Below are 16235 nucleotides of genomic sequence, written 5' to 3'. Positions count from 1 at the left end.
GGGGTAACAGTATGTCATCTTCCTCTAAGTCTGTTATCTGCCCTTTGGATTAGATTCTGATGACATAAATAAGCAAGAGCAAACTGGAAATCCATTTTGCATTTCTCCTGATTTTCTGTTTCTATGGCAGTTAAAATCAGATGGGTGATTTCAATCATTCACCTTTTTCTCTATCAGCCAAAGTCACAATCTATTTCTGCACATTATCAGGTATACATCTAATTGTGTCGGTCTATATTTTGCAGTTACATTTAATGTATTACTCTGGATTAATTCATTTTTAATTCAAAGTTAAAGGTTTATACACCTACATAAGATCACCCCTTGGATACCGTACTGAAAAGCCCAAGGTTATCCAATAATGCCTTACACTCAGACCCAAGAAATAAGCAAAAAGAGCTCATGGAGGAACTCAGCTGTTTTGATTTCTGGATGGAGTGTGGGAGGAAATGTTGGGATAGGTTTCCACTTCCTACAAATGCAGGAGTGGGTGCCCGAGGAGTGATGAGTAGGGAGGAATGAGTAACGTAGGGAGTCCCAGAGAGAGAGGATCCTTTGGAAAACTGAAAGGACTGGGGATGGGAGGATTTGACTGGAGGTATGATCACATTACAGCTGGTTCAAGATACAAGATTCAAGGTTGTTTAATCCCATTTCCTGCACCAAAGTGTAAGGAGAACAAAATAATTGTTTCTCTGGAGCTGATGTAGCACAATAAAACCACAAAAAGATAATGATCACAATAATAATTTAAAAAAACACAATAGATATAAGTACATAAGATAGCTTATATACATAGATTGATTGTATGTCCATAAAGTGACACAAGGCTGTACATAAGCTGATTGGCAGGAAATAACAAAGTAGTGGTGGAGTTAATGGGTGGAGGTGTTGATCAGTCTTACTGCTTGGTGAAAGTATCTGTTTCTGAGTCTGGTGCTCCTAGTGTGGATGCCAGTGGATATGGTCTGGTGTCAGTGATGCATTGGGCAGTTTTGACTACCTGTTGTAGAGCTTTCCTGCCCACCGTTGTGCAGTTTCTGTACCAAACAGTGATGCAGCATGTGAAGGTGCTCTCCACTGCACATCTGTAGAATGATGTGAGTAATAATTGCAAAGGGTCTCCAGTCTCTTCAGAAAGTAGAGGTGTTAGTCAGCCTTCTTGAGGAATGCTGTGTTAAATAAGGAGGCTGGTGGGAGGAAAGCTAAGGAGAAATGCGGATTTCTCCTTCCCTGACTGTGGGGAGGCAGAGTGAGCGTAGAAGTGCAGGAAATGGAGGAGTTCCTGGTATGGACTTCATCAACCAGGGTGTGTGTGTTGGGGGGAAGGGGACACATTTCCTGATAGTGGAGTTTCGGCTCCATCAACCAGAGTGGGGGTAAAGGGGAGATACTTCCTGAAAATGGAGGTCATGTCAGGCCTGCACGGTAGGCACCTCCGAGTCTCCACCCAGCTAACAGGAGTCACCTGCCACTCATTTCTTACACATCACCTGCAGCCTATTTAAACACAGCTTGCACCCTCAATCCTTGTTCACTCATTCGAACCAGCCAGCCTCAGCCAGTTACTCCTAGTCTTCAGTTACCTTGTTGTGTGAAATATTTGCTCTCTCTTATTTTGTGGCCCTTCATTGCAGTTTGTTAGTAAAGTTATTGCTCATTGGTTTATCGTCTCCATTGCAATGCATTTGGTTGAAGCCTCCTCTGCATTTCCTGACAATGCTTGCTTAAAGGAAGTTGGCCGTCAACATGAACCCACGATCCAGAAGCAGCAGGAAACCATTGACCATCTGCTCACCACTCTCAACCAACTCTCCATTCCAATACAGGAGCCCTGTGGCTGTATTGAGTTCCTTTGAGCTCTGGACTTTGGTTCTTGAATGCTTTGATGGATCCCCAACCCAATATTGCAACTTTCTGTCCTATTGTGTTTTACATTTTGAGCTTCAGTCACCTCTGTGTTCTACGGACTCTGTCAAGATTGCCTTTGTCATCTCTCTTTTGACCACCATTTGCAACAGATGTGAGGTTTTCACCACTGAGATGTGTCGGGTTTTCAACCATTTGGGAAGAGGAAGGGAGGCAGTGTATCTGCATCAAGGCTCACACTTGGTGCTGGGCTGCTCTATGGTATTCAAAAGCTTTGTCACGGAGTGCAGCTGGGATGCAGATGTGCTGTTGGTTCATTATCATCACGGCCTCTCGGAGCACTTGAAAAGCAAACTACCTACCCGGGAGATGCCCACCAACCTTGAAAGCCTCATCACTCTGTCCTTCTGTATTGACAAGCATCTCATGGAACAACCCTCCAGGTCATCTGCTAGAACCCCAGTTCGATTCCAGAACTACTTCAGGCTGCACCATTAACACCTTCAAAACCCGTGTATTTAGGGAGAGCACCCTTAACCCCCCACCCCCCCACAAAGAGCGTAAGTGTCAGTAGAGGAGCAACTTGTGCACTTTCTGTGAAGCAGCTGATCACCAATGCATCAAATGCCCTGTATCTCAGAAAATAGCACCAGGTAGAGATGAGGGGTCTTCTATCTGGTAAGCTCCCCTCCAGCCCCTTGTTCCAGCACCTTAACCCAACTCACCGCTCAGTCCGACTCCGCACCCCAAATACTCTAAATGTACAGGAGGCTCAGATGGACTCTGCTACAGCAGGCAACTTCCTGGACTGGACCCTGTGTATGCAGCTTGAAATCCTTACCAAGCCCATCTATTACCCCTTCTACATCATGGCCATTGATGGATATCCCTTGGGGTCTGGGATAGTCAGAACGCACACAAAGCCTATGCACATGTGCATTGGAGAGCACCACAGGTCCATCTAATTTCTCCTGATTGACTCATCTAAAACTCCTCTCATCTTGGTTGACCCCTGCCTCTCCACTCATGACCTTACTTCACCTGGTCATCTGGTTCACTGCTGAGTTGTGGACTCGCATGCTACACCACCTGCCTGACTTCACCCTGTAATTCCATTGAGACAGAGAAGACTCTCCACCTCACCAACCTCCCACAGGACTTAGCCATCACCTTCAGTAAAACGGAAGCCAGCTCCCTGCCACCTCGCTGAACACATGAGTGTGCGATTGACATCCTCCTGGGAACACCTCCTGGAAGTCATCGTTCTCCCTCTCGCCTACTGAGACACAAGCACGAATGACTACGTTGCGAAAGTGCTTCAACCCCACAAGGCGTTTTTCGACCATCCCGGTCCCCAGCTGGTGCAGGATTCTTCTTTGTCAAAACGAAAGATGGGGTCTTTGTCTCTGCATTGACTATTGTGAACTCAATAAAATTACCACTGAGAATCTCACCCCTTGATGGATAGTGCATTCAAAACACACTACAGCTTACAGCTCTTCACCAAACTGGATAATCCAACCTGATCTGCATCTGCCAGGGGGATGAGTAGAAGATGGCATTTATAACACCCACTGGCCACTATGAATGTTTGGTGCTGCCTTTCAGACTTTCCAACAGTCCAACTGTTTTCTAAGCCTTCAGTCACAAGATCATCCAAGACATGTTACGCAGATGTGTGTTCATCTACCTTGACACCATCCTCATCGTCTCCAAGGACGCCTAACACGTCTGCCATGTCCATTCAGTCCTTCAGCATCTCCTTGCAAACAAACTGTACTGCAAATGAGAAAAATGCCAGTTCCTCACCCCAGTCATTTCCTTCCTGGGTTATGTCTTTTCACCCATGGCATAACCGTGGACCGAGAAAGTCTGTACAGTCGTTAATTGCCCTGATAATGCTCCCTCAAATAGCTACAGTTCTCCTTGGGATTTTCCAACTCCTGCCACCATTTTATCAGGAGCTATAGCCAAGTTACCACTCCTTTCACCTCCCTCACCAAGTCATTACCTCATGGACAACCTGGTCTGTGCTGTGGACATGGTTTTGAGGAGCTTCAGAGACGCTTCACTACCACTCCCATTCCTCACCCTCCAAAGCCCTCCAGACCTTTTGTGGTAAAGGTGGACCCATTTGACATGGGTGCCAGCAAGGACCAGATGGGAAGACACACCTTTCTGCCTTCTTCTCACTCATGTTCAACTCTACACGGTGCCGTTATGGAGTAGGAGAAAGGGAGCTACTCACCATTAAGTGGGCCTTGGAGGAATAGAGACATTGGCTGATGGGAAACGCTGAGCCTTCCTGATCTGGACTGACCACCAGAGCCTCATATCCACTTAGCAGACCTCCCAACTCAACCCACATCAGGCTTGCTGGGTTCTCTTCTTCGAGCAATACAACTTCAGCATCTACCGACCCAGCTCCAGAACACTAAGGGGGATGCCCTGCCACTGCAGCTTAACTCAACTGAAATGGAGATCAACCCTCAGCCCACCATTCCATCTTCCCAGGTCCTCACTCTGATCATCTGGAACGTTGACAACCAGACTACCAGGCCCTACACCGCGAGCGTGCTGGCGACTGTGCAGTGAGGCATTACAGAGCCTGAATTTTCTGCATGGCTGATTCTGGAGGCCCACCATGATCACAGATGTATGTCAGTTCATTACCGCCTGCCCTCAATGTGCCCAGTCCAATTCCTGCAGCCATTACCAGTGCCTTGATACCTGTGGTCCCACATCACCATGGATTTCACCACAGATTTGCCACCTTCTGATGGGATCATGGTGATCATGATAGTCGTGGACCAGTTCTCCAAGTCGGCCCATGTGGTAAACCATGTATATATGTTGTAACTCGGTTACCTGTCGGGACACACCCCTCTGCTGACTGCCCCTGTGGCTCCTCCCACAGAGTCCTGTATAAAGGTGTTCGCCTTGCCCCTCCCCCTCAGTCCGGGGGCAGACACTCACTGTGGAGGTCGTATTGTACAGCGAATAAAAGCCTTTCAGTATCTTACCAAACCTCAGTCTTTTGGAGTAATTGAAGGTGCTTCAATGTTATTCGCTGTATGTTTTAAAACATGGAACAGGCCCTGAGACCAGAAAAATTAGACCTCGATCCGCAAACGCCTGACACTGGAAACACTTTCGAACTCTGGCTGGCCTGCTTCGAAGCGTATCTAGAGGAGATTAAAGCGACCGACCCCATAGCGAAGCGCAGAGTTCTACTCTCCAGGGTCAGTCCACGGGTCTATTCGCTGATCAGAGACCAGCCGAACTACGACTGCACAATGAACGCACTCAAAAGACAATACGTGCGGCCGATAAACAGCGTCTATGCTCGGCACTATTTAGCGACACGGCAACAACGCCCCGGGGAATCGAGTGCTGAGTTCGTCCAGGCCCTACGGACGCTCGTGCGAGCCTGCAATGGCCAGCAGCTAACGGCGGCGCAGCATGCAGAACTCCTAGTGAGAGACGCCTTCGTCACGGGGACCAGGTCAGTGTACGTGCGCCAGCGGCTGCTGGAAAAAGCCGATCTTACCCTAAATTCGGCGATGGAGCTGGCTGATACGTTGGAGGCTGCTCTGCATAACTCCAAGGCTCTCCAGGCACGTGATCCCCTGATGGCCTCGTCGGTGCCGCAGACTCCGCAATCTGCCAGCAAATCGACCCCGGCAGCCGCCAGTCGTGAGTCCGCGAAGTGCTACTTCGGAAACGCTGCCTGGCCCGACAAGCTACCTGCTCCAGCTGCGGAAAGAAGGACCACTTCGCCAAGGTCTGTAAGTCAAAACCGCGAGCGGGATCGAGCAGTGCCGTGTGCGAGACGTGGGGGTCGCCATCTTCCCTGCACACCGCCACCACGTGCGAGACATGGGGGCGGCCATCTTGGTCGGCGCCACCTCCCACCGCCTACGACCAACGGGTGCTCACAGGGCACCCCACCACACTGGACCAAGACAGCGACCCCACCCTGGCTTCCGTGACCCTCGACCAAAGTGCTCCCCACCAGCTCGCAAGGTCAATGATGGACATCCTGGTGGAGGGGCACAGGACAAGCTGTCTGTTTGACACAGGCAGCACAAAGAGTTTTATCCACCCGGCCACGGTGCAGCATTGTGGACTCATGATACGGCTGGTAAGTCGGAGGGTCACCATGGCCTCCAGGTCGCATACAACAGACACCCGGGGGGGTTGTGTAGCGACACTAGTGGTGCAGAGCACAGAATATCGGGACTTTACGTTACTGGTCTTGCCTCAACTGTGTGCCCCTGTGCTGTTGGGGTTGGACTTCCAGAGCCACCTAAAAAGCGTGACAATGAAGTATGATGGGCCCCTTCCACCAATTACTGTCATAAATCCCCTGTTTTGTAGAGAGATGTCACGTACCCCACTACTGACCACACACACACACTGACCCGCGCATCGCACCCAACATCGTGCCAACTGCCACACTACCGACACCACTTGCGGCCTCTCCACCCTCAGGATCCCTCCCCCACCGCTGTTCGCCAACCTGACCCCCGACTGTAAACCTGTGGCAACTAAAAGCAGGAGGTACAGCGCGGGGGACAGAGCTTTCATTAAGTCGGAGGTGCAGCGGCTGTTCAGGGAGGGGGTCACTGAGGCAAGCACAAGTCCTTGGAGGGCGCAGGTGGTCGTTGTTCGGAACGGGGAGAAGAATAGGATGATCGTGGACTATAGCCAGACCATCAATAGGTTCACGCAGCTCGACGTGTACCCTCTACCCCGCATCGCGGATATGGTCAATCAGATAGCACAGTACAAGGTGTACTCGACCATAGACCTAAAATCCGCTTACCATCAGCTCCCCATCCACCGGGAGGACCGCTCTTACACCGCCTTCGAGGCGGACGGCAGGGTTTATCAATTCCTGCGTGTCCCCTTTGGTGTCACGAATGGTGTATCTGTCTTCCAGAGGGCAATGGACCGGATGGTGGACCAGTGCCAACTGAAGGCCACGTTCCCATATCTGGATAACATCACCATCTGCGGTCACGACCAGCAGGATCATGACAACAATCTCCAAAAATTTCTCCAAGCGGCCAAATCTTTCAACCTCACCTATAACAAGGACAAGTGTGTATTTGGGACCATCCGACTTGCTATCCTTGGGTGTGTCATGGAGAATGGAGTCATTGGCCCTGACCCCGACCGTATGCGCCCCTTGTTGGAACTTCCTCTTCCCAATACCCTCAGAGCCCTCAAAAGGTGCCTGGGCTTCTTTTCATATTACACCCAATGGGTCTCTTACTATGCAGACAAGGCCCGCCCCCTGGTCAAGTCCACCACGTTCCCCCCTCTGCCGAGGCCCACGCGGCCTTCAACCACATAAAAGGGGACATTGCCAAAGCAGCAATGCATGCGGTGGATGAGGCCATTCCCTTCCAAGTAGAAAGTGACGCTTCCGACTTTGCGCTGGCTGCTACCCTCAACCAGGCAGGAAGACCAGTGGCGTTCTTCACCCGTACCCTTCAAGGCCCTGAAATTCGGCACTCTGCGGTAGAGAAAGAGGCCCAGGCCATAGTGGAAGCTATAAGGCACTGGAGGCACTATCTTGCCAGCAAAAGGTTCACCCTGCTAACTGACCAGCGCTCAGTCGCATTCATGTTTAATAATCAGCAGCGGAGCAAAATCAAAAATGATAAAATTCTGAGGTGGAGAATCGAACTCTCCACCTACAACTATGACATCATGTACAGGCCTGGGAAGGCCAATGAGCCCTCCGATGCCCTATCCTGGGGAACATGCGCCAGCGCGCAGATCGGCCGGCTACACGCCCTACATGTAGACCTTTGCCACCCGGGAGTCACCCGGCTTTTCCACTTCGTGAAAGCCCGGAACCTCCCTTACTCCCTTGAGGAGATCAGGATGATGACCAGGGACTGCCAATTCTGCGCAGAGTGCAAACCGCACTTCTACCGACCCGAAAAGGCACCACTCATCAAGGCCACCCACCCCTTTGAGCGACTGAGTGTTGACTTTAAGGGCCCCCTTCCCTCCACCGACCGCAATGTGTACTTTCTTAACGTAATTGGCGAGTACTCGCGGTTCCCCTTCGCCATCCCCTGCCCCGACACCACTACGTCAGTTATAAAAGCCCTGCGCAAGCTCTTCACTCTGTTCAGATACCTATGCTATATCCACAGTGAAAGAGGGTCCTCGTTTATGAGTGACGAGCTGCGCCAATATCTACTGGCTAGGGGAATTGCAACCAGTAGGACCACGAGCTATAATCCCCGGGGGAATGGACAGGTGGAGAAGGAGAATGGCACAGTGTGGAAAGCCACACTCTTAGCCCTCAGGTCAAAGGGACTGCCGGTCTCCCGCTGGCAGGAGGTCCTTCCCGAGGCACTCCACTCCATCCGCTCCCTGTTATGCACAGCCACCAACGCCACCCCTCATGAGCGGCTCTTTTCTTTTCCCAGAAAATCGACCACTGGAACCACCCTACCATCTTGGCCGACATCCCCGGGGCCAGTGCTGCTCCGGAAACATGCGAGGAGCAATAAATACTCCCCGATAGTCGAGAGGTTTCACTTACTTCATGCGAACCCCCAGTATGCCTATGTGGTTTTACCTGATGGGCGGGAGGACACGGTCTCCATCCGCGATCTGGCGCCCGCAGGAGCTCCAGGCCCCTACCCTGAACACTCCGTGGTGACTATTGACCCCATACCCACCAATGTATGTACCTATGAGACACCGTGCACCCCAAACCCTATACAGACACCACACGACACTCCCATACCGGGCGCGACGCACACGCACGAGGGATTATCGACGTCTAACGTGCTGGCACCTGAAGTCGGGCTGGAGCCAGCACAACCGCCATCGCCGGTGCAATCACCGCCGGTGCTACGTAGATCACAGCAACGGACTCGACCGCCTGATAGACATGACCTGTAAATAGACTTCTTGTAAATATTGTCAGTCACTTCACCCCGCGGGACTCTTTTTAAAAAAAGGAGGGGTGAATGTGGTAAACCATGTATATATGTTGTAACTGGGTTACCTGTCTGGACACACCCCTCTGCTGACTGCCCCTGTGGCTCCTCCCACAGAGTCCTGTATAAAGGTGTTCGCCTTGCCCCTCCCCCTCAGTCCGGGGGCAGACACTCACTGTGGAGGTCGTATTGTACAGCGAATAAATGCCTTTCAGTATTTTACCAAACCTCAGTCTTTTGGAGTAATTGAAGGTGCTTCAGCCCACTTCATGGTGCTACCCAAACCTGCGTCAATCGCTGGGACAGTGGACCCGGTTCTTCAGCAAGTACATAGTTTGCCTCCACGACATTGTGACAGACCATGGCCCACAGCTCATCTCCTGCTTCCAGTGAGCCTTCTGTTCTCTCCTCTGCACCTCAGTGAGTTTGTTCTCTGGTTATCATCTGCAGAGCAATGGTTAGTCCAAAAGAGCCAGACAGTAAGTTGAGAAGTTTCTGTATGCTTCACCACCTCAAACTCTTCCACACGGAAGGATTTGCTCTGGCTAAATGGTTCAACCTCCGCCGATCTCCTCTGCCACAGATAAGTCACCATTTGAAGTACATCAGAGCTACCAACCTCCATTATTCCCATGGAGGAGGTCCCATTCACCAGGGTCTTGGCTGACCGATACCAAATGCTTGGAAAAGTACAAGGAAGATCACCTTAGCTGCCGACTATGCCTAACTGTCGGTGGTGCCCAGCCAGACTATTCTGGCCTGAGGACCATGACTCAATATCCATCCATGATCTGTCCTTTTGCAGCAACTGCATAAGCTCTGTACCCAGTTCACTGATCTCTTTAAGGTTACCAGTCAGATCAACCCAGCCACTTACTGCTGCCAGCTGCCATCATCCCTCAGGATCACACCTACCTTCCATGTGTCCTGCCTTAAGCATTGTCCATGGACTACTCAACCTATCTGAGCCCTCACCACTGGAACTAAGAGTGGTGGAAAGTACATGGGCTCACTGGCTGATAGATTCACATTGTGTTCGACGGGGTGCACAGTTCCTGGTTGACTGAGAAGGGCTGAGCCCGGAGGAGAGGTATTGGGTGCCTTCTGGATTCATCTTGGATCCATCACTCATCACAGGACCCATCTGGTTTGTCCTGGGCTATCAGGTACTGGCTGTAGGAGGGGGGAGCTGGGAGGGTCCTGTCATACCTTCATAAGCAGGCACTTCTTAGTCTCCACCCAGCTAAAAGGAATCATCAGCCACTCATTTTCCACTCATCCCCTGCAGCCTATTTAAACCCGCTTCTCATCCTCCCTCCTTGTTCGCTCTTTGAACTAGTCAGCCTCAACCAGTTGCTCCTAGCCTTCAGTGAGTATCCATTCTCTCTTATTCTGTGGCCCCTCATGGCTTGTTATTTTGCAGTTTATTATTAAAGTTATCACTCACCGTTCAGTCATCTCCTCTGCTCTGTGTTTGGATCAACCCTCTTCTACATTTCCTGATGGGTTACCTCAGATGTCCTAGAGTGTAAGTGTCATCTTGAGGACAGATGTAGTGCAGACAGAGAAAGTGAACAAAAGGACTGATATCCTTATTAGTGACAGGATGGGAGGAGATATAGTTGAGGTAGCTGAAGGATTCAATGCGTTTGCAGTAAATGTTAGTGGATATTTTGTCTTCTGAAGTGGAAGCAGAAAGATTAAGAAAGGGAGAGAAGTGTCAGATATAGTCTAAGTGCATTGGAATGCAGGATGGAAATCAGCAGTGATATTGATGCAATTAAGAAGTTCTGCTCAGGTGCAGGAGGCAGAACCAATGAAGTCAGCGAGTAGTGGAGAAAGGGCTGGTGAACGATGCCAGAGTTGGTTTGGAAAAAACCCACTCCACATAGCCAAAGAAAAGACAGGCGAAAATGGGTCCATGTGAATGGCTATGCCTATAATTTTTATTTATAGAAAGTGAGAGGAATCAAAAGAGAAGTTGTGAAGGGTAGTGTTAGTTCAAGGGAACTGATTGAATCTATGCTCTAGGAAGAAATATAGATCCGAAGGCAATCCTGATGGAAATTTGAGCAATATAGGGACTGGACATCCATGGTAAAGATGAAGCAGCCGAATAGAAGTGGTTAAAATGGTGGAGAGCAAGTGCATTGCCCTGGATGTAGGGAGACAATATAGAGTCATGGCATGAGGACGTGAATTCAACAAGGCAAAAGCAGGCTGGAACAATGCAGTCCTGTTTAGGTGAATCCTGAATAGGTGACAGAAATGTGCAGTATGGAATTGGGAAACTACCAGGTGGGAGGCTGTGAATGGGAGATATCTGGAAGTGATGAGATCTGTGATGGTATTGAAGACAGTGGCATGATGATCACTAGTGCAGTCATAGTCCAGGGGTACGTATGAGGAAGTACCTGAGAATTACAAGGATTTTTGCCAGATTATAACAACACCACCCTTGTCTGCGGGTTTAACAACAAGTTTGAAATTGTGCAGAGTGACTGGAGAGTTGTGCATTCACAGGGGTGAAGTTAGAGTAGGTGAGAGGAATGGAGAAATCAAGATGATTGATCACATCAGCAGTTGGAGATCTAAAGAGAGGGTAAAAAGTCAGGAGTGTATAAGAGGAGGACGAGTGCTGGAGAAAGGAGAGAGGGCAATCAGGGGGTGTACAAAATACTTGGCAAAGGGATAGGCACAGAGCTGGATGCAATGGAAGAAGAACTTGACATCATGATGGGTCTACTGCTCATACAGAGAGACTAACCCTCTTGTTGGTACATCCTTCACCGAGAGAATCTCCTCTGCTATGCTGATCAGAGTTGCAGCAATATTCAAGATTCACCGGATTCAGTTACGCCAAGGTTGCACCTTTAACCCTCCAGCTGAGAATCTAGCATTTGGTTGTGCAGTTCAAACCTCTTTTCACTCTTTCAATGACTGTTGAAGCCACTAATATTTCATGTTCTTTTTCCATTTCAATCCTACTAATTTTGATATGCAGTAACTGTGCTTTTTCTTTCTTTTCCTATTTTGCATTTTCTTTCCCCATTAATTCATTCACATTAGCTTGTCCGCCTCAATTTTTGGACTGGTCTCCTCTGATGGTCATAGATCCTCCAGATTTTATATTATCTGGCCACTCAAATTCTGAATCCAGGTCATTTACACAAATTAGGAACAGAACAACCACAGCATTGATCTGCTGATATCATTCTTGGAAACCAGTATCCTCCTTTGTTTCAACTTAATTAAATGTATTCATTGTTACTGTTCTTTCAGCTTGTTCTTTATACTAAGAATCAACAGAACTTTGAGTGTAATTAATTGTGTGGAATCCCACGCAAAGCCCTTTGAGAGGAACAGTGCACAGAGACTTAACAACGTTCACAAGAATGATAGCTTAAAAAGCCCAAGGAAGTCAGTCAGACAAAATCTAGATTTATCATTGTCAAGGAGCTTAGACCTCAACAGTGTATTTCTGATCATCAATACCATTTTTTTTGGCATGGGATAGTCGTTAAATTGCTCGTTAAATTCCATGATCATTTATAACATCTGTGGAAAATTTATATGATTTTCAGTCTTCCAATGGTTTCAAAATGCACAGCTCCAGTGATGACATGGTGACACCTGTCCCAAGAAATGGACACTTTGTTGTCTTCACAACCTGGAATCCACTTGATATGGTCTCAATAACCTCCTGATGCAAGATGTCAGGGCCCAATGTAACCCAAAGATTGACAGGAATTGGCAATATCCCAGGGACAAGATATCCAGGGACCATTTTGTCCACAGTCCAATATCCTTATCCTGAGTCTAAGTCCAAGTCCATATTCAACGCTTGACCCAGGTGTAGTGTCATCATCTTTGACCATAAAACTGACATAGTAGAAGTGGATTATGGTCTGTTACGTGTAACTGAGATAAACGTCTCTTCCGGCAAGGTGAAAAGAGATATTGGAGAAGTAGTGAGTGGGCCAATGAGAGGGCAGTGATTGAAGCAACAAGATGGCAGCTCAGTGGGGAGGTAGTGAAGTAGTGGTGAGGGTATCAAGCAGTAGAACATAGAACTGTCAGGAGTTACTGAGAGGATCAATGAAACAGAATTGAGGGAATGATGTGATGCGGGGAAGCAATGAGAACTATGGCATTTGTGACTTTAGACTTGCCTGAAATTATCAGTACTGTATCTGGTTATGCACAGTTGAAATAAAGCCAATTCTCATGAGTGATTCTCACTGGTGGTTTGGTGAAACTCCCCACCAAAAAAATGGGCGTACAACAACTCCCTCCTAACAGTTATTAGTGCTCTCAAATCCTTCAGTGCTGCCTGATTAATACTGTATGGCTCAGGAAATTTATTTATTTTCAGCTAATGAACCTGACTAGAATTTCCATCTCATCTGTAATAAATCCTTAAGGATTAAATTGGATAGTGTTGGAAAACAAGGAAGGGGATCACAATGCATCATTAACCTATGCCTGCTGGGTCTTTTACAAGCTGTACACCAAATCTGTGATACCTTATCATTTTACTGTATTATTCAGCAGCAAACCAGTTCTAACCTACTGAATGCCCATTCTAATGCCACCTCCCACCAAATGCTGTACACAGATGTTGATCACACACATTCATACCACTTACTCCTCAACAGGCTCAAGTAGTTAGACCTAACTGTCAAAGTCCAAATCTCACAGCTCCCAGGTGCATCATCCAAACAGATTGCAGAAATGTGATTGAAGATCTCCTCCCTCTTGCAAGATAAGGTGGGGTCAGCGGCAACCACCTGTGCAGGGCTGGAAAGGTGGACAGTAGTCCAAGCGGAATCTCTGGAGACCTACGGTCAATGTTTTTCTCCCTCCATTTATTTCAGTAATGTATAATAATTTTTATGTTTCGAACTGTACTGCCGTGCAAAACAACAAACGTCATGACATTTGTTAGTGATAATAAATTTGATTGTGATTCAGTAATCACTGTGAAATCTTGTTGAAGTAATTACACTTTAATCTGAGGGGAAAGGAGTGGATATAGAATAAATAAACTGGACGGAAAGTTTGAATCTGGGCTGAGGACAATGCCATGGGATTGATTTTTAGCAGGGTGACTCACTGAGTGAACACCTCAACACCACAGTACTTTGGCAGATGGATTAGTATCGAGCAGCCAGTAGGCAGCCACTTTTTTCGTTTTTCCATTTCCAACTGCTTTACTTTCCAGCAGAAATGGGAAGGAAACATTTGGAAATGAGCCTCTTGTTTCGGACAAAATCCCAAAACCTCCACTTCCAGCTCCTTACCTTTCTAGATCCTGTCTCTTGCTGTGCAAAAGGTACAGACATACAGAATATGCAGTTTAGTTTAATATATTTTGCCAATAATAGCCTGGAAAAGAGCAGCATTCAAGAATGACCAACTTTTCATTCATTGAAAATTCCAGTCTGGCAGATTCCTTCCGCAGGGCCAACAGAGCAGCCCCTCTGATCTATGGAATTCCACGACATAAGAAGGGCCTTGTCCTAAACCTGGATTCCTCTCTAGAAAAAACGGCAGCCTTGGCTCCAAAGAGACTGTTCAGCAGCTGGTGAAAATCCACATATACTTTTAATGACCAGCACTGCTGGCAGAATGGGGGTTGTTTAAGGATAGGACGGCAAGGGGAAGACTGGGCTGAGAAGGGGAAAATGCAAAAACAGCCAATCTGGAAAGTTGGTTTTGGTTTCTTCAAAACTTCACCTAACTTTTAGTTACAAATGAGAGAGGCCAGAGTCTTCCCTTCACCACCGTTTCAACATCCACTGGGTATAAAAGAAAATATTTTCCCGTTCCCATCACTGCATATTACCATATAGCTGTGTCAAAAGTTGATTGACATTCTTTATGAGGGCTCATCTCCTGTCGGGCTTATTGCCAAAACATTTAACCGTTCACTTTATTCTGCAAAAGTAAAAAGGTTTAAGACGATATAAGTGGGACCCTGACCGGTACTGTACAACAGTGCGAAGGGAAGCGACCATCGTGGCTCGGCCGGCGGTGATCGAAATACAGAGTGACGCCACACACCAGCCGACCCTGGTGCCGCCAAGAGACCATCGGAGCTTCACACAGCTGGTCGCCGGCTTTGCACCTCTACGTTTTGAACAAATCCCCCATCTACTGCACCCTTTCCGATTGGAAGGAGTGCAGGGGCTAATAATTTCATAAATATCGGTGTTACGTTGCTTACATTTTTGTCATTGACCTTCCAGAAGTAAAAAGCTCCAATCGCTCCGAGGACCAGGAGGGCAGAGCCGGTGATGAGAATCACGGCGCCGATCTTCAACAGGCGACCGCTGCTCGAGGGTTTGACGGCCACGGTGTAAGCCTTGAACAGGGACAGAAATGAATTCTTAAACGGCAGTAACTTCAAATTAGAAACTCGAGCAAACACGCCGGCACCGCTACTGATTACTGATTACTGTACGCGCACAGCGGGGACACAAATTTAACTTTGCCAAAACAGTTTTCAATGAAATTCTGCCATCAGAAATGAATAACTTATGAAACTTTTCCCCATAACTTAAATTGTAACAAATACTACGCAATTCAGTAAAACCTGTCCGGCAAAACAATGGGTTCGTTATCCCGGCACCTATTAGTTCACTACAACTTCTGAACTTCAGTTACCACTTAATTCCAATACGCTGAAATCTTTTTGCAAGATTTTTAAAGTATACAGCTTCTTGTAATATAAAGAGGCGGAAATGTTTTGCAATTATTTGTAATCTATTTCATATTATCAAAGAAACCCTTAAAATTTACACATTTCGTCTCGCTTAACTAACCTTTGAAACATTGTTTGGAAATAGGTCTAAACATTATGTAAATATACCAGGGACGGAGGCACTGAAGATATTTTATCCCTCTCCTATGTACTTACAGGCGGCAGGCATTGCTCCACGTCAGCTGGCCCTGCCAAAGCTATGGGCACTTTTTCTGAAGTTTCTGCCATGGTGTCTGTGCTACACTGACCCTCAGCGTCCGTTGATAATCTCAGTCCCCGCCGCAGCAGGCAGCAACGTGTTCTGAATATCAAATAACTTCTGCCTGCCCCCCGCCGCTCCCTCTCATTCACACACACACCTCTCATATTTCCCTTCACGTCATTTCCAACCGGAAAAACTCATTGGTTAGGAATATGATGAGTAGATTTTATTCTGACTAAGTACCTTAAGAAAGTTTAACGAAAATATGTATGATAAATCAACATATAGAATGCCACACCTAATATGTCCTTTATGATCTTCCGGAGTAGAAGTATCAAAAATGAAGTAATTAACATAGTAACGTGTGAATTTGATGCTGAAATGTTGAATTAAGTATGTCCTTTTAGCGGATATTGCTTTATAA

At 47.6% G+C, this 16235-nt stretch overlaps 1 protein-coding gene across 1 annotated transcript in view; it reads right to left on the bottom strand.

Moving 5' to 3' along the window:
- The window catches only part of cnmd (chondromodulin), an 83301-nt gene extending 67464 nt beyond the window's left edge, over positions 1–15837 (bottom strand). Inside the window, exons 1-2 of the mRNA XM_072264371.1 lie at positions 15766–15837; positions 15073–15210 (exon numbers count right to left, since the gene is read on the bottom strand). Of these exons, the coding sequence (XP_072120472.1) occupies positions 15073–15210; positions 15766–15837 (210 nt within the window). The remainder of the gene's footprint in view (positions 1–15072; positions 15211–15765) is intronic.
- Between the last annotated feature and the right edge of the window lie 398 nt (positions 15838–16235).

The sequence above is a fragment of the Mobula birostris genome, chromosome 7 (genome assembly GCF_030028105.1).
Source record: "Mobula birostris isolate sMobBir1 chromosome 7, sMobBir1.hap1, whole genome shotgun sequence".
Taxonomy (NCBI): Eukaryota; Metazoa; Chordata; class Chondrichthyes; order Myliobatiformes; family Myliobatidae; genus Mobula; species Mobula birostris.
This window is presented reverse-complemented; position numbering and strand designations above follow the sequence as displayed.